This window comes from Tinamus guttatus, unplaced genomic scaffold (assembly GCF_059628265.1).
Source record: "Tinamus guttatus ecotype Peru unplaced genomic scaffold, ASM5962826v1 Tinamus_guttatus_pri_ptg000085l, whole genome shotgun sequence".
NCBI lineage: Eukaryota > Metazoa > Chordata > Aves > Tinamiformes > Tinamidae > Tinamus > Tinamus guttatus.
Genome location: NW_028288619.1, coordinates 2,022,170 through 2,047,485, shown reverse-complemented (window position 1 = coordinate 2,047,485; position 25,316 = coordinate 2,022,170). Strand labels below are relative to the sequence as shown.

At 38.4% G+C, this 25,316-nt stretch overlaps 1 protein-coding gene and 1 long non-coding RNA gene across 2 annotated transcripts in view; one reads left to right on the top strand and one right to left on the bottom strand.

The window, feature by feature from the left end:
* LOC148595589 (uncharacterized) overlaps nucleotides 1-25,316 on the top strand; it is a 569,244-nt gene that overhangs the window by 297,604 nt on the left and 246,324 nt on the right. The window lies entirely within an intron of this gene.
* The window catches only part of PHIP (PHIP subunit of CUL4-Ring ligase complex), a 94,828-nt gene that overhangs the window by 51,300 nt on the left and 18,212 nt on the right, over nucleotides 1-25,316 (bottom strand). The window contains exons 8-15 of the mRNA XM_088520297.1: nucleotides 17,416-17,637; nucleotides 16,709-16,809; nucleotides 10,473-10,543; nucleotides 9,673-9,773; nucleotides 9,541-9,581; nucleotides 8,369-8,467; nucleotides 6,253-6,406; nucleotides 5,208-5,342 (exon numbers count right to left, since the gene is read on the bottom strand). Of these exons, the coding sequence (XP_088376423.1) occupies nucleotides 5,208-5,342; nucleotides 6,253-6,406; nucleotides 8,369-8,467; nucleotides 9,541-9,581; nucleotides 9,673-9,773; nucleotides 10,473-10,543; nucleotides 16,709-16,809; nucleotides 17,416-17,637 (924 nt within the window). The remainder of the gene's footprint in view (nucleotides 1-5,207; nucleotides 5,343-6,252; nucleotides 6,407-8,368; nucleotides 8,468-9,540; nucleotides 9,582-9,672; nucleotides 9,774-10,472; nucleotides 10,544-16,708; nucleotides 16,810-17,415; nucleotides 17,638-25,316) is intronic.

Genomic DNA, 25,316 nt, shown 5'->3' with positions numbered 1-25,316 from the left:
CATATGACTGTCCTAAAGGTTAACTTAATAGCAATCACAGCAAGTGAAGGCTCCACAGGCATCAGGAGGAGACGTGAGTACTGCAGGCAAACGGCTGACTGAAACAGAGGGCAGGAGGCCCTTGAGGGAGGCGAGGGACACCAGGCCTAAGAAAGCTACTGCAAAGCTTGCCTCTCTCTCTGCCTCACCTACCAAAGGCTCCCTCTGCAACAGGAGCCAAGCCAGAAAGGCAAGAAGGGAAAAGACTTTTGGTTGAGTGGGTTGGTTTGTTTGCCCTTTTCTTACTTTTTTTTTTTTCTTTTTTTTTTTTGAGGGGGAAGATTAGTCAATCAGAAGAACCCTTCTCATTTAAAGGCATCACTATTCCTAGTAGATTGATTTCTTCATTACCCAAAGATTCCTTCAGGTCTATGAGGCTGGTCAGCAAGACCTCGTCAAATAGGACAACAGCCTTAAGGTACACTAACCGTAATCTCTCGTTACATTATTTGACTGAATCCAGCAACAGATCCAAGCAAAGCAGCCACAACCAAAGACGGTGCAAATATTAAAGATCCCATGGGAGCAATGACTGTAAAAATCCCTGGTCTTCTCTCCTCCACTTGTTTTGGTACCATATGATCCCTCAGCTGTTCAAAGAGCTACACCATAAACAGAATTACCCAAGAACAGCGGAGAGGGAGGACAGTAAACTACCAGCCTTTTCATACACATCAAGAAATCTTTCAGAAATATATTTTTGTGTACTTCTCCTGGGCAGCAAGCCCACGGGACAAGCAAGAGCAATTAGCTTTTACTGTAGGAGAAGCCTCCACTCTTAAGGCTGCATAGAGTCTCTGCCTTAGCAAGCAGTTAGAATCAGCAGACCTCAACCCTCTTACACATTGCTTAAGGGAAAATGCAGAAGTCAAAGGAAACCCAAGAGTAGGGCTGTAACACAACGATATTTGGGTCCACATTCGAAGAACACCAGCGCTTCACACCCAGAGTGCAGCACCAACAAAAACTTACCAAGTAAACAAAACGTGTTTGCATCTACCTAACCTTATAAAGCTTATATTAACCTTGTATTTTTGATCTGGAAAATCCTTATGTCCCTGTAGGCTGTTTTTGGGTTATTTGTTTGCTTTTTTCTCCCTATACGTATAATATATGTGTACATATAATACATATAATAGAGCTATTATAATAGAGTTTGACTCAAAGCCTACAGGAGCTACAAGCGCAAGACGAAGCTGCACAACACATCATCTGACTGCCAATCTTAACGTTTCCCACAAACACACCTAAAACTATCAGTTTAAAAAATAACTTGTCAAGAACACCTGGAGAGAGAGAGAGAGATACTGTCTCAACAATAAGTGTTGGACAGCTTTTGCAACATGGTCTAAAATATACTGCAAATTCAAGAACCTGCCTGAAGCCTGAAGGGAACCAAGGCCATTTCTTCCACTTTTTAATTTACCTAGGCCATGAATTCTGCACCCAGGAACACAAGCCTAGGACAAGCACCTACACCAACCAGCTACACAATGCATGCTTCTCTGCAGTGGCACAACTCTAACAGAAATGTGCAGTCTAGAAATTTATAGTTGAAGACATCCTCCTGGGTAAGTGACTGATGTGGAATTCAACACCTTGACTCATGAGAATACAGTAAACCCAGCGTCTTCTATTTCCCAGCTGAACACCTTAGCCAACAGGTAATTGTAGATGATGGGAACCACCGACATCTACTCCTGAGGTCCCCTTTTAGGGCACCAGGGCTCAGTTTTTAGAAAGACACCTAGGCACAGAAGGAATGTCCAGTCCATGCAAGTGCCTCAGTGCAGCTTTGTGTAAGAAGCAGCATTTCAAATACCTGTCACCTATGTACCTTCTCATCACTAGGTAACTCACCACGCAGCAGAATTTTCTCCTGGACAATCCACTCAGACAAACTCATCTAATATTCTGTAAAGTAAACTGAAGTTTTAGGGGGACACTCCAAACCACTTTGGGGACCAAAACCTAAATTTAGATGCCACAATAGTCAAATCCTTCAGAAGGTCTGCTAAACACTTACTTGTACCTTGTACCTGTCCATCAAAGCCACAACCTCAATGCTTCTTGGGGAAAAAATAAATGCCTAAAACTATATATATATATAGTTTTAGTCTATATATATATATAGACATATATATATATATATGTCTCCTTACTCTTTTATCTCACAGAAAGCATACTCTTTATTACCATTTGTATTGCTTGTATTGAGTCAGGACTGCTAGGGATTTTACACTGGCTGCAAAACAATACTAAAATCTGTAGATGCACACCCACTTTGAAAAAAGGTCAAGCCTGGATTTCCTGCACTTGAAAATCATCTAAACATCTTCAGCCCTGTCTTAATTTTGATATCCCTATGGCAAATTTCACTCTAGGGAAGGAATAGTAGGGAAAAAATACATTCCTTGAGTCTAGTTGACTCAAGTCAGAGTTAAGCCACTCGTGACCTGTGTCACTGATACTTACAGGAATTACCTCACGCTGTCGCTGGAGCAAAAGCTACTAGATGAAAACACGGAGCGAGTGTGAGTGCGCGTGGGTGAGTGTGCCCGGCTATTAGGTACCGGCTTACTGACAGTAACCCACTGTAGGAAGACACTCACGCAGCTAAGTTTACTGTTAACTACACACACCAAAATCTGACAAGTTGGGCTTCAAATTAGATTATGACTGTGCTAATTGATTTTACAGTAATTCTTAAGAAAACAGAAAAACAAGAAAAATATTTTGCAGGATTTGTTTCCTGGTGGCATCTATCTATCATCTACCATCAAAGCACAAATAAACTTAGACTTTTTGCTTTGTATTTAACTTACAGGGAAAAATCTACTTGGTTACTATTGCTGTGTAGTTTCATGTTCACTGAATGGATATCAGGAATTAAGTCCTTCACTTAAACTGACTCCTATCTCCTGCATCACTCAGATTCTATGCTGCTGACAGTAAGAAACCCAGGTTGGGGGTAGCTTAAAAATAACCAACTCTACTTTAGGGATTTGCCACAAGGCTTTAGAAATGGGAACATCTGACTGGGCTAGCTATTGCTAAGCTAAGAATTATTTAAGATTTTTCTAATTAAACTAATACCTCCCTAATCTGCCATTTTAATTAAAGAAGCATCTGTTGTGATAAAGTCATCCAGAGCTAGTTCAGCTACCACAGATACTGTCTTGTCGGGCTATGACAAAAGATTTCTGACTGGTAAATCAGAAATCACATGTCGTTCAGAACACTGGTTTGGCTCTTGCTGGTCATACTTCCTGCCTGATGAAAGAGAACCCAATTTGGAAAAAATTTCTCACTCCCCGAATATCTCTGTCTTTCAGAAGTATGAGATTACGTTCTGAGAAAGTCCAGAAAGTTGTGTAAGAAGAGTTGTATCAGATAAATTGATTCTAGCTAATAAAACCATATTTCTGGTTGATATGCTAGTTAGGAAACCAGAAGAAGCCTGCCAATCCTGTGCAGGATCCATGTTTCCTCTTGTTCTAGAAGCATTGCCCCCCAGCCTTCTAAATAAACTGCTTTCCCTCCAGTTACGTCTTTTGCAACATCAGGCTTGGAAGACCGGCTAGTGAAATATTCCCAAATGTAGGGAAAAGCCTCTTAAGACACACAACTGGTGTGTCTTACTCAGTGGGTGGATTCAAACTCTTGCCAGACCTACAAATCCCCTCACCTGGCTCTGCAGGCAGACTTTTCCACATTCATTTCCAGCATGAAGCACAGGTCACTAGCTGCTGAGATCTTGTGACTTTCTACCCACTTCTCTTTGACTGTATAAATCTGAAATATATACCATTTTTATTCTTTTTTTTTGTTCGGTTGTGCCACACAGCAACCTTTAGCACTCAGCTAAATATTTCAGAGGTAAGGAATTTCTATTTAATAGGTCTCATATGGACTTGGTCTTATAAAGCAGAGCAGGTGATCTCAGGCTTTTATGACCTTAAATTCCATGAAAACTGCCATACATCAGTAAGGAGTGGCCACAGAAAGTCAACCTAACCAGGCAACAAGAACTGGAGTTATTAACAGTGAATAGCACTGAGGAATGAAGCCCTGTACTCACAGCTCCAAGCTGGTTGTCTCGGACCCTTCATAAGGTCAGTTACATACATCAGTGCAGAGGGAATGACACTGAACCCAGGCCAGGGCTGAAGGAGTCTCCTTCTAGGTTGCAAATTCTCTCTCTTTCTCTCCCCACCAAAGCTTGGCAGAATTTCTTCAGAAAAATCTGTCCTGTACACTACACATGTCAAATCTTTCTTCAGGGGGTATTGAGTGATCCCCTCGTAGCCTGACTTCATTTCCAAACGTATTTTCTTTTGCCACAGTTGCTATGCCAGCTATGGCAGAGCTCTTCCTGAGATAATCTTATATCCTCTTGTCTCCAGGACTGCCACTCCTCCACTAAGACTGGAAGCAGGAAGAAAGTGCATTTGCTTATTCTCCAGATTCTAACAACTGTTCAGATTCTATATAGACTTTTGGGTAGCTTTCTCCAAGAGACGAAGTCTGAACTGCACAACACATCACTACCGTGTTGATGAAAAACATACGTATATCAAAGACCCACTTAATACTAAGAAACAGAAGGAAATACCTGTGGCATTCATCTCCCAGAAGAATTAGTTTAGTGCAGAACAGACCAAATTTGAAACCTGCAAGTGGAGGAGCTCCACACAGAAAGGCTGACAGTATTCAGTTCAGTGGGTCAAGGCAGCACACAACAACATTGCATGAGATCAGGTGACTCCTGAAGAGCTTTAGCCAGATTAAAAATTAGTAATGCAAAAATAAGCCAGGTTCCATCTTGGATCCCCAGACAAGAAACAGAGCCCTGAGGGAGGATCTCTGCCACCTTGTCTCTTACGCATGATCTTTGATAATGTAAATAAAGACTCCAAGTCCATGTGGATGAAGCATATAGGAAGATGACACTACAGAACACAGCCAAACCCCCAATAATTGAATATGTTACAGATTTAACTTTTGCCCTGCTAAACTGCATAGGAGTTGCTCTACTGAACTCACTGGTTGCAGGATCGTGTCCTACCATACAGTGCATGCTTCAAGATGGTCTACATAAGAATTTAGTAATAGCAAAAGGTTTAGAAAGGTTCTTTTGGCATATCTACATAATGCAGGATAATTACCATGTTGAAGTAAGACCGGATTTTGACTCCTCTTGCCAAATCCCAAACTATGACATTCCCATCATGTCCAGCAGAGAAGAGAACTCTTGGATCAAACGGATGAGGTTCAAGTACAAACACTTCATCTTCATGTCCCTGAAATTAAAGATACACTAAGTTGAACAGGAGGCACATCTCAAATACTCACAAAGAAACTCAATAAAGCAACACTGGGAACTGCAATGTGAAGCTCATCCAAGTGCCCAGCATACACCTCTGCATACTGTGACCACATATTTCTTTTTCTACTTCACTTTTCTTTTTCCAGTTGCAATTTTAACTTAATAACAAGTACATTAAAAAACTCCCAAAAGTTCTGCCATGAATTTAAAAAGCACAGAAAGCCTAAACCAACTTTTGAAGTTTTTGATCTTGATGCTTCACAGATTTCAATTTGTTTAGGGATAGCAACAGTTAGAAATGTATTTAGACTTGCGGAACTAGGCATTTAACTAAGAGTTAGAGAATTACACTTTTAAACTACCAGCTTTAACATTTTACTTAAATACTTTCATCTTCTGATGTATCTGATTATTTGGAGCTATTTGAAAAAGACTTAGTTCAGTATAAATGTTATTTGATTTATTCTAACTGGAGGACTATTATTAGGATCCATGAATTGATGAGGCTGTAATAAGAAATGTTTCAGACACAGCAATTTTATTCATTAACTACATTTCAAAACATCTGCCACACTAAATAAAGGCCAGAAGTGGCAAAAATTGTTTCCTTCTCTCCTTCCAAGACAGAACTTTAGTGGGGAGGGTTGAAAGGGGTGGAAGCAGGGAGAGTCCAGAATTAATTTCAGACATTTCAAACAATAATGGAGATTTGAACTTAAAAAAGCTTTATTTTCTAGGAATCAGCAAATTATAAGTCTATTACATTTCAATGATCTGGGAAGTGTTTAAGGCAGCCTTCAGGCAAAAAGGACACACAAGGAATAATTTTTGTGATAGATACACAAATTCGGCACTGACTGATACATCAAGACAGAAGACCTTACCATGAGAATATGAATGAGCTGGCCAGTGAAAGAATTCCACACTTTCAGAGTCATGTTGTTTACTGCAGTTATAACGGAGTTGTCATGGCGGTCCCAGGCCACCATGGTCACTTTCAGTTTTGTAATTTTATCTTCAACTCCCTGTACACTTTGTCTAAAACAAAGAAGCAAGAAGAGTTTCAAAGCAATCCTAGTTTACTAAAAATACAAGTATTTCCATAGTATGAAAATATTTCTATATTTTGCTGCATTAATAAAGATATCGGTATTATGTTTTCAAGAACCTGGACAAACTGGGTAACATATATCTCAAAAAAGACATCTGCTTAAACAATGACTGTAGAGCAATTTTCAAGAATATATTTTTTTCCAGATAATGCCCCATGATCCCTGACGTAACACATTCAAGTCTGCTCTACTTGGTATTTGCTTACTGAAATGTAAAAATACAACAGTAATTTGTCTTGGAAAATATTTATACTAGGCAGTTATAGGCACAGATAAAAGTATTCACATACCTGTGAGTTTAACAGGTTTAAGGGCATTTTGAGTACTATACCTTCACCCTTACTCCATTTTACTATCAGTAATAACTAGACCTTGCCTGTACTTTTTTAAAATCCATATGAATATGAAATACTAGCCATTTTAAACATAGTCTATCAGGATACCTCTGAATCATATTTTTGGAACTGTAATTTAAAGATATATCACCACTGAATTCTCTAGTGCATTAAATTTTGGGAAAACCTCAAAAGCAGGTTACAACTAAGAAAGCAAACACAAAATACAGAACCTTCAATATACCATGTATGATAATATGAAACAATATTATATATTGCACAATTCAATAATACAAGAAGTGGTTATAAAACCATAATCCTTTCTAGTTCAATGCAAAACCCAAGAAGCTTTACAAACTGAATGTATTTTTTCCTTTCAGTGCAACAATTTCATTTTCATTGATAAAAATGTGCATGTGTAGACAAGACCAAATTTCGAATTGCATTTATCCTTCTAGCTAAAAGACAAAACAGATTGCAGCTAAATCTGCTTTTCAGAAATAAACAGTTAAGTGTCTCAAAGAAGTTTAGTATTTCTGACCATAATGAAAACTGATTCATTCTTATTTCCCCAAGATCAGTTAAAACTAGGACTTTATAGGCTATATGTTCAAAAGACATCAAATCCATCCTTGTTCTCACTGTGCCAGTGTTCTACAGACTCTCATTTAAGATGAGGGTTTTAAGTTTTATTGCATCTGACAGTAACTGACAAGACATTTTCTAATCCAGATTTCTAACTAAATTGCACCATGTTTAGTCACTCTCTTCCACTGCTCTCTTGGTCTCTTAGCTATCTCTTCAGCATTACTCCTGATACTTTTTTTTTTTCATTATATATTTCCCTTCAAATTATTCAATACAAATAAGGGAAGAGTTTTATGCCTTAAATCATAAAATCTTTCTAATTATTTCAGTTGGAATACATTTCTTTATGCAATCTAAACAGGTCTAAACCACAATTCCTACAAAGCCCTTCTTCATTCTCACGTCTCTTACATTGTTTGGGGAAGCCTTCCCTTTAGATTCTGGTCTAATGTGCAGAAATTTTCCATACTTACAAAGCTTTGTAAATTTTCAGATTATTTTAGCAAGTGAGAACACATCACACTGCCAGTAATTTATTTGCTCTGGCATGCAGAATAAACTAACTCAATACTGCTTTTCTGAGCATGCAGATTCCATAATAACTTCAAGTATTACTAAAATGCAAGAAGGCTCAGTATTAGATTTGATTTGGCTTTTTTGGACCAAAAACAAATACCTACTTAAAAAAAATATAAATTTCACCTGTGATGGGTTTCACACTTCTATTATGTTTTAATCTAATCTAATCAAAGTACTAGTGGAGCTATTATCAGGACAAGCTAGTTTCCAGAGCTGAGTAAGTAGTCAAATATTTGTTTTCATTGGCATTAAAGAGCTAAGCCAATATACTGTATACCCGATCTATAATCATTTAACAGAACTTTTCTTTCAAAGTCAGCACACAATATTTGAATTGAATGAATTTCAAGTATCTATCTGATAGCAGAACATTTCATATTACTTACCCTGCTGGGCGAGTAGCCATATCTAGCAAAATGCTTTTCCATTCCCTTCGCTTAAACTGCCAGATCCTCGCTGTTCCGTCACGGCTTCCACTCACAAATCTAACAAAATGGAGAAAAAAAAAAAGTTTAATCAGGAGACCAAAGGCAAATCTGTACAGAACAACAAACGAACAAATAACAACAACAACAAAAAAAAACTAGGTAAAAAGTTCCTGAACTCAGAACTCAAAATGTAAACTGCACTAAGAAGTCTGATTACAGTTTCAAAATGCTGTACTGCTGGTTTGGGCGAAAAATACTGCATGGGACATGAAAAAAAAAAAAGAGTCTTGCAAATAATGGAAGCCACTTCCCTGCCCCAATCCTTTCCAAAATGATTGTACAATGATCCATGTGGCTCCTTATCTCCTTACGACACTAGTCTCCAGGGGAACATAACACCCCTATGAGATTCTAAGCAACCAACTCACATAAAGCTAAGGAAGGAATCTGATTAGACAAAGTAGTTGAAATGCCATGAGAGCTGCAAGACTGAAGTGAAGATTCAATAACTTAGTCCTGCGTGCTTGGTAACTACCATGACACTTATCTGAACAACTGTCTTGCAGCTTCTCCTCCACCTTTTTCTTCTCCTTTTTGAGTGCAGGGGGAGAAGGAGAAGAAAAGGGTGGATGGAGCACAATGAAGTTTGGATTACAACTATTCATATCACAGTAAAAATACACAACTTCTTAAAGAAGCCATTATTTTCTTTAGCATCGTTCACATTCAACATCCGTAATTTCACTGAAGTGTTAAAGGTTAGACTAATTACACAAATGTTCTCAGAGCATTTACTATATCCAATAGTAAGTTAGAAAAAAAAGTAAATATGTATTTATACATACTTTGTATACGAATATCTATATGTGTATAGATCTTTTAAGAAAAAGTTAGAATATTTTACAATACTCCTTAGTTTGGGTAAATTCAAAATACTTTAATCATTGACTACACCAAATATTGCTGTAAAACTTTCATTTTGCTAATGAGAATCCAAAAACACTCTGCTGACATTATGATGACTATGCTGCATCAGCGTAAAAGCAGAAGATGATTTCTTTAATAATTACTTCCAGAAATAGGTATTTGCAGATATCCAAAATAGGTCAAAAAGCATTTTGTTTACTTACCTGCTGCTACTATTAGAAAACTGAATGCTGTCAACTTTGTCCTATATAAAGGGAAATGAAATATCAATATTGATTCCAAATTATCCATACATTTTAAACAAATACATATGTGATTTAAAAAATAGTATTTACAGTATGAAACTCCAACTCTGATATCTTCTCTGGCTGACCTGATCCAAAGAAATAAACCCTAATGATGTGATCTGTACTCCCAGTGGCCAAAAACATTCCACCTGAGAAAAGAAAACACAGACAAACAAGTCATAAAAAAGACTGATCTAATGTTATTACACTACTTTTAATGCCTGTGCTATTAAAAATATTGCATTTAAATTTATAGCCATATCTTAATTCAGATCTGCCTGTAGCTGAAGATTACACTAAGTACCTCACGTTTATTGTCAGGTAAGAATACATTTAAAAACATAGGATTAGCTAATTTTTCCATCCGTAATAATTTGTCTCTGACTCAGTCCATAGAGGTCTCAGTCTTACTGAGCTACTGAAAATATATGTCTCTGTTTTTGACTTTTATAGTGTTTATAATGCTTTCTTTACAAAGTGCCACTTCCAGGGATCATAGAAATTCAAACCTTGAGAATCTAAGAATCCATACCACCTCATTCAAACCCTTAAAGAATCTCCTTTATATAGACTTTAGCACTCACTCTCAAAAAAGGTGCATGTTCTATTTGAAAGAATTTTCAGTCATAAGAGCGTTACTTCATACTTAACCACTTTCAAAAATTTCCCCATCACCAAGAATTTATACATAGATTGTGAATATCTATCCTTAATATTTACAATTTTTTCCAAATTACTAACTCATTTTAATCCTATTAACAAGAAATATGCAAAAGTAACTGTATTATACTTCATTTTACTTTCCAAATAACTTCTCATATTGGGATGAAGGAAAAAAAGTCCTTTACCAGCACTAAAAGAAGAACAGATCATTTGGACTCCAGGCCGAGGACGTTCTGTAAACTTTGTTGGCCTTGGGCTACAAATAAAGAAAAGGTTAAATGATTTCCTAATAGGGTTTCCAAAACAAATCAGTGTCTTAGAAATAAAGCACAGAAGGACAAAATTAAATATGGAGGAACAGATGGCTGCCCATCTATAAACAATTTAGTGTGACTATGCTTCATGATCTGATCTTTAGGAAACTAAGACATCCAGATGGACTAAGTAATGCATGTATCAAAGAGAGCCGCATCACACCTTAAATTCTGCTCCTCCCTCTCCCAAATATTCCTATACAGAACACTCTCCTAAGTCACCTGCAAGGTAGAAAGGAGGACACCAGAGCCAATTATCCATGACATTCAGTTTTAAGCCAATGAATTCTGGAACCCTGGTCTTCTCTGGCAGTATATGGCTTTATTACAAGAGATAAACAGAGTGTGGCGCTCTTTACAGAACAGAATGTAAAAGAAATGTAAATAAACTTGAAGCTTTTCACAGTGTTTAGCATGTACCAGGTTGTTCAGAGAGCATATATTCTTGGGGGTGGCACTAGTTTCACATTGCCTCCCACAGAATTTTAGGACAATGGCTGGAAGTTCGTAAGAAATTTTACTTTTTTCACTGTGCTTTCTTTTAGACACTTCAATACCTGATGTGCAAGCAGGACTAAAGCTTCAAGGCATTTAACATTTTATGAGTGTACAAAAACAAAAAATCAGCTCTGGTACTTCAATCATTACTTCAGTTCTGCTCATGTTCTGCAGCAACCTCAAATCAGTAGGTGGTCTTACATAGTATACCATCTGCAATCTTCAGTCCTTAAAGAATCAAGTCACTAGCTAACTGCAGCATTACACCCACAAGTGTCATCACTAAAGATTTGTTTGGATTCTTTTAACATAAAAGCATATTCACGACATGTTATTTTTTTTCTTTTAGGAGTAAAATGGTCCACAGAACTATAATTTCTTTCAGCTAAAGGCAAATAACCTCCATCAGATGCATGAGACCTTTTTCCACCCTGTCAGTCATTGCTACCTCAGAGAAACAAAATGTAGGCATTAAACTTTAATAGTGTCTATGCACAAGTAATAAATGCAATGAGGATACTAATTAATAAACATTTTTTTTTCTGAACTGCTGACTCAGTATAGGATGTTTCTGTGAATCTTCTTACAAAAGTTTTCAGATGCTTCCCCACAAAGTTTCATGGCAGGAAATCACACAAGACACACCAGACAAGACAGATTTATTACGTAAAACAGTTTAAATCCTCCCTAATTGAGATACTAACACAAAAAGACCTACCAGAAAATTTAATATGCAGCTTACAGAATTTTGAGGAAATATAAATAGATATATAGGCTGCTGCTTCATTTTCCAACTTAAATCTATTTAATGCATGTTATTTTAGGCATTAAGAGATAAAAGATTACACTATTCTTTCACACAGAGCAGGTCATAGTCTTCACAAAATGAGCTAGGCAATCAGTATTTCAAGAGCTGGATGAACATGCAAAGCACCAACAGGGGCAGAAGCAAGAAGGTTGGACAAAACAATTATTTCTTGCAACCAGGTGAATTGCTCATGTTACAAGAATTCTCAATTACATAAGTAACTGGAAGGCATTCAAATACCTTCATGAAGGTTTCACAAATGGGTTCAGAAAAGCCCTAGAAAATCGTTTTAAGATCCTATTTCTTGATCCACAGTGAACTTAATGACAGACTGAGATCAAAAAGAAACCTGCAGCAATAGCAGAATTATCGTACTACATTAATGACAATTGAGAAATTAAGACTTCCTTTTCTGAAAGAGAACCGTTAAAGTCACCAGAATGTGGGAAAATATTAGAAAATAACAGCATTATATTTAGTTCCTCTATCAAAATTTGCAACAAGTTTCAGCTCCTTTGGCCATACGGCCAGCCAATGACAGATGCTGGAAACCTGTGACTCAAGTAACTGGCAGAGGAATAATGCCTCTCAGGTACACAGGCAAGTATTTTGCAGTGCAACTAGTTAACTTTTGGGCACTGACCAGTTTTAATACTTCCCTCCTCAAACTTGAAGCAGACTCCTCAATTCTGACTATCTGAGGTTGATCTCTTCTCCCCATGGTCAGGTGATGCATGATGTGACTCATGTTTTCTATCATGATCCAGAATAACAAGAGGAGACCAAATACTGAGAAAAGCCTTGACTGTCTCAATTTCTCACCATCTCCCTACCCTGTTTGGACAGCATTCTGTAACTTCCTTCTCTCCTTTAAGCAACATGAGAATTTTGTGGTGACTCGTGCCCTGTCTGAATCAGGCCACATCTGTGTTTCCCCCTTTGGCACACAACCTGAGCTGTTCACCAAAGGAGGGTTTTGTCACCAAACAGCTCCTCTCTGGGCCAAACGTACAACCCAGATACAGACCAGGCCCCCATTAATGAGGTTAGCCAAGAACTGTCCAACATGTAAGTCTCTGATTTCACAGATATCACAGGGCTGAGCTGCTGGCTAATCAGAGTACAGGGACTACTGTGATTCAGGAAGGAAACAGTAAACATGTGCAGAGAAAAACAAAAATCAGAACTGGGACAGGGCACTAGACATCAGATGGCTTAAAGGATACCAATGTGTCCTTTCTAATTGCAGATAACACAGTTTAAGATAATTGATGCAACTGTTTAATTCTTTATTATTTGTTAAGTAAATGCTCCATCATCTTCTGGCTTATTTTTAATCAAGGAGTGGAATAAAGAACAATTTTCCAGTATACTCATCTCCTAAAGAAGCTAACGGGGAAAGACTTCCTTGACAGAAGGGTAAAATTTCATCCAACAGACTTATCCACTCAATCTGGTTCAGCTGAAATAGCTTCCATTGCAGTCAGGAATGTGAGATCGGAAGTCAGAACTCTGTATGACAACTCTCTTGACCTGTGTTATCCCCATCTTTCAGTGTTGCCTTAAATCTCTCATTTCTCCTCCTTCAGGGATGGGGAAAAGCAGGGTAGAGGGGAGGGAGAGAATAAAGATATGGGGATTGAAGCTCAGATTTTCAAAAGAAATCTTATTTTCTCTGTCATCCTTCCTACCTTGTAAACACACTGAACGGAAGCAAGCCTATATTTCTTCTTGCTATAGTCATAAAAAAAAGGACAAACTCCCCGTCCCGCAGTTAATCTTTTTCAAATGCTCTACATACCACACTGGGAAAGCCAACCTTGCCATGTGCCTTATGAGAAATAACAACAGGAATCTCTCTTTCATCACTGGCCCCTTTCTGCCCTAAAGTATCACTGAATGGACATGGAGGGAATCTGCCCCACTTCTGCAGCTCTGGAAGCAGATCCCGATCTAAAAGCAGAAGGCTGTGCAAACCCTGCCCGTTATCAAGACGCATCCTACAACTGTTGAACCTCCTACAACTACACTGGATTACACATTATCACCTAATAGGGCTCCATTATACATTATCACCTAATAGGGCTCATGCGAATAAGGTAACAGCTGAGGTTTGCAGTTTGGCAAACCTTTAAGCAAGACTTCCTGTAACTAAAAAAAGCCCATGATTTAGTATTTTATTTAACAGGAGCTACATCGAGACTGTTCTGGGTGTCCAAATATTTCAACACCTTTAGTGACTCAGTGAAATGCTTTAGCAGAGTAATAGTTTCCTGGAACGCACTTAGAGCAACAGCCATCTACACAGTTCATGTAATTGACTCTTTTAGGACTTCTGAGGGAAACCTCAGCCCACTGTTAACTGTGGCAATTATTTACAAAAGACAAATTGCAAAGCCAAGACCACAAAACTAACAGCAATGAAAGATAGCGGTCAGTGTTTAAAAATTAATGTACAGAGTCCTGAGCTTGTTATAGTGCCCCAGAATTAGTATGGGCATCCTGAGGAAGGAGTCACTTCACAGCTGAAGATTTAAAGTTGCCTAAAGATTACATATGCAAATATCTAAAGGACAAGGAATCAAGCAGAAAGCAAAACAGGTCACATTAATAAAGCAATATGGCACAAAACAAGGTCTTCCGATTGAATAAACTAAATTTTGGGAAAACAGTTAATAATTACTAATAATTTCATGCAGCATAAAAGTTTCCCAACCAATGCATGTGCTAAATGTGTTATACGCTGCAGCACCTAATTATCTGCCCCATAACAAAACACACCTCTCATCTGTTTTACAGGTAAAGAGAAAAAGATCAGGGAGAGAACCTTTCCTGTTTTCCTCCAATAGAAACAAATTCATAAAAGTAACGACGCTGCCTTTTCTCCTCTGCTCCACGATGCGTTCTCCCGGCAGCCACGGAAATTGTGCGTGAAGTGGCTTTCAGCCGCTACTAAAAGCCTTCAGCTCTACTGGAGGAACCACTAATACTGTACTGATTCAGCACTACAGAGACCTCCCACAAAAGAGAGAAAAAAGAAAAAGAAGGGAAAAGTAAACACAAAATTGTAAAAAGATGTTAAAAAAAGTGATCTTTTGTTATTAAGTAAGAATGGGATAACAGATTTCCTTTTCTGAAGCTAACTACTGCTACTTGCTCATCAGATACATCTCCTCATGCAAGAAAATATCCTTTGACCTGACATCATACAATCTTGTCCAATTCCCAAAAGCCACACTTGCTTCTTATAAAGACCAACATACTTGTGTCGGGTTTTAGCTGTGATCAAAAAGCATCAACAACTTTGAGTACACAGGAACAGCAGTAGTGAACTAGAAGAAAAATCTGAAGCCAGTATCCTGCCTCTAAAGCGACCGAAATTAGATGTTTGTGTGAAAAGAAAACACTGGAATGACACCTCTCTACACCTCCCCATAAACTTTTCACCCATAGCAACCTGCAGCAAGGAGTTTCACAGCTTAATTTCATGTTTAGCTAAGAACCTCCTCCTTCCATTTCAGGATTGGCTGCCTTCAACTGACACTCTCTGCTATGAGAGGGGAGAAGCAGCAATTAATCCTTCCATGCTGGCCTCAAGGAAAGGGCCAAACCTGGAAAGGCCCAAAATGCCCTTTTACTCCACATCAACTACATCACTGCCTGAGAAACAAGAGTTAGCATTTCCTCTGATTAGTCAGCAAGCATGCTATTTTCCATGTCAACCGAAACAAACCACAAGTAGCTTCCCAGTATTTTTCCTCTGCACTGGCAGTACAATTCCAGATGTTTCGAAAGCAGTGCATCTGGCTTTTGGAGGATAATGGTTAACTTAAAAATCTTTTCAAAGTCCCCCAAATCCACACTACTAACAGATCAGCAGGAATTCCACCTTTCTACCTTTCCTTTGTCCCCTCTTCTTCCCCCTAAAAGAGACAGAGGAATAGAGAATCAGACACACACACACTGACTCAGAAGGCTTTAAAAAGCACATAGGTTCAGACTTCACCACATCAAGAAGAGCTCAGATCTTAAGAAAAATAATGGGGTGGTAATTCCTCTCCTCAGCGCGGCGCAGGAAGCGTGCTAGCCATCTCTTCCTCCCCTTTCCTCACCACCAAGGATGGTACCTGTTCCACTGTTTACAGTGTACACCAGGCAGCAGGGAAGCAGACCCATCTACTGTGTGAAACAGGAGTCAAAACGCCCAAATAACATCAGAAGAGCTAAGATTTAGCCAACTAGGGAAGTTCCAGAGCCAGCTGCAAGCCCTGCGTAGCTTTAGCACAATGGAAGAGATTCTAACAGCAAATGCTCAAATTGCAAGAAAATAAGAGAATCTATCAGAGTATATCCCTGTAATACATCTTATCCTCAAAATTACCTATTATTAGGGGTTATTAAAAACATCCTTCTTCAATTTTAAGCTACAGATGTTTTGTAATGATGGAAAAAACAAACAGCAAGAAGTATTCCAAAGACATTTAAAAACTCCTTTCACAACACAACACAAAAAAAAAAAGAATTTTAGGAATTTTTACTAGATTAACAGAGATACAACATAACTAGGCATATATCTATTTGCTTTACCCCACAAAATCCTCAATGCTCAGTTATGTTATCAACTCAGTCCTTCAGAGATAAGCAGGTAATCTAAAGCTACACCAAAACCAGATGATATCCAATCATATAGACTGTGAACCAACTAGTGACAGGTTTTGTTTTGGTCAGATGTTTCTCTAGCATTTGTACATCATTCTCAGTTACAGACAAAGAAATAACAAGAAGTAAAAGAGCAACTAACTTTATTTTAAGGGTGCCAGCATCCCACAGCCAAAAGCATATTGTTCCATCTGCCCCAGTTGAAGATAAATATCTCTTTGAGCCACTGCACAGTGGAGAGAACTGGGGAAAAAAAAAGAAAAAAGAAAGAAAAGGACTCATGTTAATCTGTTCCAGGCTAATGCTATTTTCTGTCATGTGCTATAAAGCTCCTCAAGTCATTGATCTCTCATAAAAAATTCAGGTATCCAACCATATTCAAGAAAAAGCAATAAAATGCAGCAAACACAGAAACAACATGATGCTTCTCAGGATAACTCTCTCCCTCCAAAACCACTTTCTTGGGATATTTGCCAAATCACCTCCACGCAATCCAAGATTGTGCAATAGCACACAACACTACACAGAATAACTATTCAGCTGGCACTGCAGTTCTTAGTCAATGCACCTGTATATGGAAGCACAGCTTGCAAAGAAATGATACTTCAAAGCAGAATCTCCGCATGCGCCATGCAATTTTTGGTAAAACTGTAGAACAAGGATTATGCCTTGCTGCTTTTCAAGTGTCAGACATTTTGATAATAAACAGAACTGATGTGTACCATGAGTATCCCTTTTCCATTCATGACTTAGTTGTCAGATACACCTTTTTACAACACTCCCAAGTGGTTTCCTTTTCAAATAAACAAAACTCGGGCGCTTAGGTGAATCCACAAAGCAAAATCCTACCTGCAATGATGTTATAGATGCACTGTGGCCCTGCAGAACTGCTAAGGGGGCACATGTCCGAAGGCACCAAACTCGGATCATTTTATCGCAGCTCCCAGCAGCTATCATGGTGTTTTCGTAGTTCACTGCCATATCAGATATTTCCGCCGCGTGCCCTCTCAGCGTAGCCAGCAACCGCCCATCATCTGTTGCCCAGATTTTTACAAGGCAATCATCTGACCCCTAGAAGAAAGGCAAGAATCATTTTAACGACACCATTAGCTGCTTTGATGCTACAGTTAAACAACACAAGAAATCGACCAACAAAACCAGTGGCATACAGGGTATATATATTCTTTTTCTTTACTGTCTTAAAAACGCTTTTTAATCACTTTTCAAGTTGTATTCAAAATGCAAAATCAAACACATTTCAAAACACAAACTAATGTTAGTTCTCCACAGCATATGCAAATCATACATTTTTAATACCAATCACAAATTCTATAGCAAGTTGTCTGTCTTCTTTAGCAACATGCTTTATTTCTTCAAACTCAAACTGAAGAAGTAGGCAGAAGTAGGCACTCAGAAGTAGGCAGATTTGATACCTTACAATCTACATTAAAAAGGAAACTCGATTATGAATTGTTGCAGTGTTTCTGTCCTTCAGCATTACACTCATTTCTGTTTCAGAACTAGTTTGTCCTTCATGCCACGCCAATCCCAGAAATACACTTACCATGGGGAGGGTGAGGTGAAGAGCAATGGAAGAGCTGTCTGTACAAGCTAAGTCAAAATATTCTAAACCTGCTTTGATATTCACATTAATAAAGGCTGTAATGACCATTCTCAGCAAACTTCAGAGACTTCATCTACCTACTCATGCTTAACTCACATTTTGCTGCTCTTCCCACAGCACTTTAACAGTTGTTTGCCTGTAACAAATCCAAAACACTAGCCAAAAAATCAAACTCAGTCCTTGAAGTTCCCACGGCATTTTTGAACTTCATTGGAAGACTGAAATTCTTCCAGCTCCTCGAACACAACATTTCAACACTGTACACAGACAATGGGAGAAGTGATTTGCGCAGCTCCATGCTATTGACTCAAACTGCCTGCAAGCTTCAAAGATAACTATTCCTGTGTACATTTTTTTTCATTTGCTTTGGTCCTGAAGGGTTAAATACAGGAGGCATTTAGATTACCTAGCAGCCAGATTTCAAAAAGATTGGTAGAAACCTGGTGAACATGTGTGTCTATGACTAAAAGTGCCAAAAAATATTTAGAGGCTACTGATACTACGTTCACAAATAAAAGCACATTTAAAAAAAAAGAACATGAATGAATGTTTTCCTTATTTCTTGCACATTTTAATCTAGATACACAAAATTATAAGAGATCCTACACTGCTACAGTTTAACTATTCTTCTCTTCCAGAAGACTCCAATCAAGAGTCACCCAACTTTGAAAGTCCTCACTAACGTATAAACAAAGTAGAACTGCTCTGTGGAAAGCCAGGAAAAAACTTCAAAAAGCAGTTTCAAAAGGCACTCAAATATATCCTGTTTGTTTGTTTTGGGGTGTTTCGCCCTGCATAAGAGGATTCTGAAAGCTTTTTTGTTGTTGTTATTAGATATTGACTGTTTATAATATGTTTATATCAACGAATAGAACTTTCCCCTCATTTTCTATGTACTTAGTAAAAATGTCTCTGTTCTCTACTTGAAGAGGTAGTTAAATTTTACTAATTATACTATATTGGTTCAGATTCCAATTATCAGCTGGGAGGAGGAAGGGAACAGCACACCTGCAGTTATCTCACAATTTTTACTCTACGTCCCTTTCATTTGTAGCACTACTCACTAAACTAGGCGACAGCCTCAGGCTTTTTGCTTAGAGAGCAAGAAGTTGTTTCTTCTCCAGCCACATGGGAAATGTCAAATTGCTACCTGGCCCTCAAAGTCAGTTATTTACAACAGTTTCTCTTTTCCTCTATTATTTACATCAACTCAGACAAGACAACATGTCTCTTAACACAGAGAACTACAAATCTATCTCCATTTTTTTTTTGAAAAAGTAAAAAGGAAGCTGGTTGCATTTGGACATGCGGAGAAGGTCTTTGTATCTTAACATCCGCAAAAAAGGCTACTTTGGAGTATTACTGCCATTTTAATCCAGCAGTCCCCTGTTTTGCAGGGGACTCTGGACATGTGAAATCTTAATTTTCAGTCAGCTTTGTAAGTGGTTCTGATTTACCACCTGCCAAGCTTCTAGTTTTCATCAGATGGGCACAATGCTCTTTTCCCCCAAGGGAATCCTTCCCACCTGCTACAGCGCTCCAAAAGGTGTGACCATGAACGCAGAGATTTCACGAAGAGGGATGGAGGGCTTCCCCTACTCTTAACCAAGCTTCAGAGCATCTAACAAATTCTACACCACTTTTTTTTTTAAGCAAGCACTTCTACTAAAACAAACAACTTCCTACTGCCCCAAGGTCTCTCAGCAGATTCAATTCCAGATGGACTTCTACTTTCCTAATCTCCTGCACTCACAGAGTATTTCTGTATTCTTCTCAAGTGAGTATTTCTGTATTCTTCTCAAGTCACTGTGCCTGCTTCCACTTCTTTCATGTTTTTTTTCTGTGTGTGTTTGCACTGCGTTTGTGATTAAGCCATGGATCCTTCATGCAGGCATCCTGCCACTTCCACTTGCCTTTCCGCACACCAGTTGGGTCATTCTGGAGCGTGCAGGAAGTGATCCTGCAAAACTAACTGGCCATCCTAGACCCTTCTTCTCTCCAGGACCGTATCCGACGAGATTTTTACGAGCGGGACCCTGAACCAGCCAAGGTCTGCTCTCCTGAAATCCAGGCTTGTAATCCTGCTTTTTGCTTTGATTTGAATATTCCTTCAGCCACTTTCCCTGCTGTTGGCCAACTGCAAGCTACTAGAGTAGCAGCAGTCCCACACTGTTGTTTCATAGTTATTTCCCTTCCATCACAAAAGCATCAGAGGCTTCAAGACCATTGCTGCCAACTCCCATACTCACTCTGCAGCAGAGAAGCACCACATTTGTGCTTCTCTTCAAATCATGTAGATTCACATTGGACCAACACCTATTGAATTCTTTAAGGAATGAAAAGAGTTTGTTTCCAGTGCTCCTGAGAGGATAATTCTTCTCTTCGCACAGTATGTGAGCACCAGCCCATGGCTGCTGGCTTCTTATTCCCTCTCCGCCACCTGTCCTGTGCCTGCATAAGCTTCTGGCCTCTGTGTTTGTGATTAATCTTTTATTTGCTCATTATCAGAGTGCAATAAATGCATAGGGATGAAGCATGCTGATGGACTTTGATGAGTCAGCTTCTTTCTTCAGATGTTTTAATAGTGGAGATTGAGTCAGCAAAGGGGCAGTCATTTCCGGGGTACACAGAGATGATGTAGTTCACGTGATCTACAGCAACATCAAGTCTTCAAGTGACCTAACTGAACACATTCCCAAACCCCCATCCTTAACAGGTACAAGTTAGCCCCTTATCACGACCCTAAGTCTCTTATACACAAGAGGTTTAACTGTGAAATGCATCTACCTAGCTCAGGAGATGCTGAAGTACATCTACTCACTTGTCAGCAGGGAAACCATGAAGTAAATTTACAGCTTGTCATTTACTCCATAGAATTGAGACATTTGTCTATTTTCTTTTTATTTTATCCAGAGGTTAACTTACTATAGGGCAAACTTTCCTGTTTTCCGCAAATCAGGTGCACACGTGCACACACACACAGGCAGTTGTTGAAGATCAGCTGACATCTTGTGCGCCTCATACTAGCTTTGTTTTTGGAAATTGGCATGTCTCCCCATGCTCCAAGTTAACAAGGAATTCTGGAATGTTCATGATAACTGTGATGCTCCTACACCGCCAACTGATAGAAAAATATTTATGTTGTTAATCTTCACAGTGCACTAAGCAAATTTCACATTCAGATCAGTATTTACATACAGTAAAACGCTTTTCAGATGCGTATTAGGAAAAAAAAAAGTACAAACTAAAAGCAGAGAGAGGCATAAAGAAAGACTGTCTTTATCTTAGTCCAAAGTTTAAAAATTAAACAGGGTGAGAAAAAAAAAAAAAAAAACTCAGGACTCTTCTTCCAATCTGGGGTGCAGAGAAGGCCTGGGACTAGAAAGAAAGGAACGGAATCCTTCCCTCCATGTTTCTAAGTTACATAGACCCGTATTCAAAAGTATTTGAGTGTGTAAAGATGGCCCATGAGTTTTTCAGAAAAAGTTTGCCTTTCTAATGGTGCTTTTTAAATGATGAATTTGGGGAGACTCATATCATGAGGTTTTATCTTAGAAACAAACGGCCTAAACAAACACTCGGAACAAGTGCTTCTCCCTCTCTATTCAGCAAGAGGAGAGGAGGGCTTCAGAGAGCAAAGCCCCCCTTCCTTCCTTCCTTCCTTCCTTCATGGCATCCAACCTCCTCAGCAAGTTCTGCAGCGGAGGCAGAGGGCAAAACTAGAAGCAGAGTTAGGGGACAAACACGTGCACTCCTGCCTGACAGCGTGCACAGTGCGCACTACAAGACTTTGCCTCAACTCTTACTTAGAACTCAGTAATTTGGAAATCCCAACTCTTAAAAGGTCAAGCCTTCTAAATGAAAATATTCTTGAGTGTCTAAAAAGCACCAAGCCCTTGATAAAACTGGCCTAGTGGGACAAACTTAATAAATATATAGAAAAAAAAATAGAACTTGAGAAAGTTTCAAACTCAATTATGTGCTTAAAGTGGTAATTTTTCCGTCTTTTCCCCATAGCGCACCAGTAGCTTCCAGTTTTTAAAGGTTCTGTGAACATTTGTTGTCCTTCTCAGGTATTGACTATTAAAAGATTTCCAGGTGACAATAGGAATCAACAAACAAATTTGTCATAGATTTTATTACAAACACATTCTTCTGACAGCTCCTTGGATCTACAGCAACTAGCTAAAATTTGGCAAAAACATTACCTACTCGCTGTATTGATGGTCAGAAACAATTAAGGACTCCATCATATGTGTGTGTGTGCATACATATATAAAAATGTATATATAAAATAAGAAAAACAAAAAACACTCAGAGACGAAAGAGAGTGGGTGGAAAACAAACCTCAAAACAGGGACTTGAGGAGATCAGGAAACCAGGATGGCCAAGACATGTGGCTTGTAGAAGGAGTGAAGGATTTACTCACATAAGCATGAACCTCTCATGTAAAGCAGGCATGAGAACAGAATCAAGCCATTAACTTTAATTATTTACATCACTGGCTAGCAGTCCCAGCACACAGGCCATGTTTTGTTTTGTTTGTTTGTTTGTTTTGGAGCTGCATAAGTAAAATAATATTGTGCCTACAGGACTCCACATATCACATAAAACAGCCTCTGCAATTCTCACATTGCAAGGGTCAATATTTCAAATAAGCTATTGATTTTTTAGTACATTTACAGCCTGCAGCCATTTTACTGGATGAACAGATATAACATTCAAAGCAGGAAATAGACATCTGATAACCAAACCTTGCATTAGGAAACCCCAAAATGGATGGATAGCAGACAATTTCTTATCACTTAACTCTAAATTAGCAATAGGAACTTACAGAAAAGAACCAACTTACTTCTTATCTGCATCTAGATAATTTGAAGATGAAGAACAATCAGCAAGAAAAACAAAAGATAACTCTGTAACCTAATGTCACCTGGGCAGACATCAGATATCTGTTCAGTAACAGTAAATTAAACGGAGACAACCAACACACAAGCTGCCAGTTCATTACAAGTTGACAAAAGAATAGCTAGAGAAGCATGTGTTTACCTCTCTATTGTAGAGAGAACTTAAAACAGCTGTTAGCAGGTCTCACCAATAAGACAAGGGAAAAGTAAAACTGTAAATTCTGTAGCATCTTGGCAAGATGACAATACAAGGGTGCAAAAAGGCCATGGGAGTCTGACTGAACTGAATTTGACAATTCACAACTCTGAAACACAGTTGTAGTTCTGCCAACAAGGGCATTGGCTTAGACACAGCTCACATTTCCAAGGTTATGTCTACAACTGCTAAGAATTATGTGCATTTTAAAAGCACGTATCAAAAGTGATTTCTACAACAAGTTTAGCACCAAAAGAGAACTGATGACAGCATTACCAAGGTATGGAGTAGAACTGGTTCACTTTCCTACTATTACTCAGGCTTGTGGGCAGAAGTGAACTGCCAAGAAATACACAAAACAAACTTTGGTTAGAATCTTATAAAAACTATTTCATGTTGCTGTTTATTATTCCTTAGAAAGTGTATGTCAAAGATGACAGGAAGATGGAGATAGGGAAAAAGAGGAGTGCTGCTTTTTGCAGGCAGAAATTTGAGCAGCAGGTACACTACAAGAAGACAGGGCCTTTTCCTAGCTCTGCCCCTCACTTTTTCCAAGAGATCTAAGACAGACAGTTCTTCCAGCTGTGTTTCTGCAAGTAGAAATGATGTCTTAAACACAATTTTTTTTTGAATATATGTTAGTAAGCCAACAGAGTTTGCATATTAGAAATATGTTTGTATATTCAGAAAAAGCAGCTAGGAGATTAATCTTTAAAAAAAATCACTCTTGTAAAATCTGTAAAAGAATTTAGCATAACCTATTAGCTAGTAGAAAACCTGTGCAATGCCCTGTTTTCACTGCCTCTAGTCAAACTAACAGCATCTTCCTCTTACTAATGTATCGTAAGTGTGCTGAAATCACATTTTTTTCTTTTAATTCGAAACAGGCCATAGAGCTCGAAATTACAGGCTTCAGTTGTCAGGAAGAAAATATAACATAGATGTTTTCCTTCCTACAACCAACTATAAATCTAAATAACTTATTTTATATGGCTAATACCATGCTAAATGCCAGAAATTTTGGAGCAGAATTGTAGAGCAGGAATGATAACTTATCGACAAAGTATAAGCAAATACAAGCAAATTTGTATTCTGTTTACTCCAGGTATGCCTGGAATAAAAAGAAGACTGCCTACTTTATAATAATTCCTGTTTTTCTATTTGCTACTCCTCGCCTCCCAAATTAAATACACCAGCCACAATTAATTTCTACAGACACATAATTTAACCCGATTCAAACCTCAGACCTTTTTCAAGCTGTCACACCAGAACACTGACACATCCGTTAGTAAGGGCCTACTAGGAAAGCCCTAGGGCTGCAGAAGAAATTTCCCCCACTTTAAGTAAAAGTAAACTCCTTATCAAAAGTAAACTCCTTATCAACTCCTACACAACTTACCTAGGAAGCACCAACAGAAGTTTTGATTTAGAGGTGAAGAGGATGAGCAGAGGAGATTTTTTTTTGTATATTTGAACACCTAAAAATCCTTTCTGCTACGACATAAACCCTTCAAATAGAGAGTGTCTCTTTCCAATTGGTGAATTTTGCATAATGAAGGCAAGATTTTAATGTCCATCACTACTGAGGGAGTTACTTGTTAATAAAAGCTAAAGAAATATGAAAAAAAACTCTAATATTTGTGAATTAACAAGTGAATAAACAAACCAAAGTTTTTCAGAATACTTAAGTGCCCCATTCCTGCAACCAGACATCCCTCCATAGGGCAAAGCAAAACACATGTGGGAGAAGAGACAATTATAGTTACAACCACCTCATGAGGATTTTAAAAAGCAGAAGTAGGAAAAATAAGCTGTATTTCCACCTACATCACCAAACTGTCCATCATGAGGTTAGAAAAGGCACTCACAGTCCTGAATGCAGTTATCAATTGCATTCAGTATTTGTGGGAAGGCAGTCAGTGCAGCCAAAGTGTCCCAGACTGATATCAACCGTGTATTTATAATCTTTGTTTTCTAAAAGTGTCCACTTGCCAATGAATCCAAATTATACTAACACCTATTT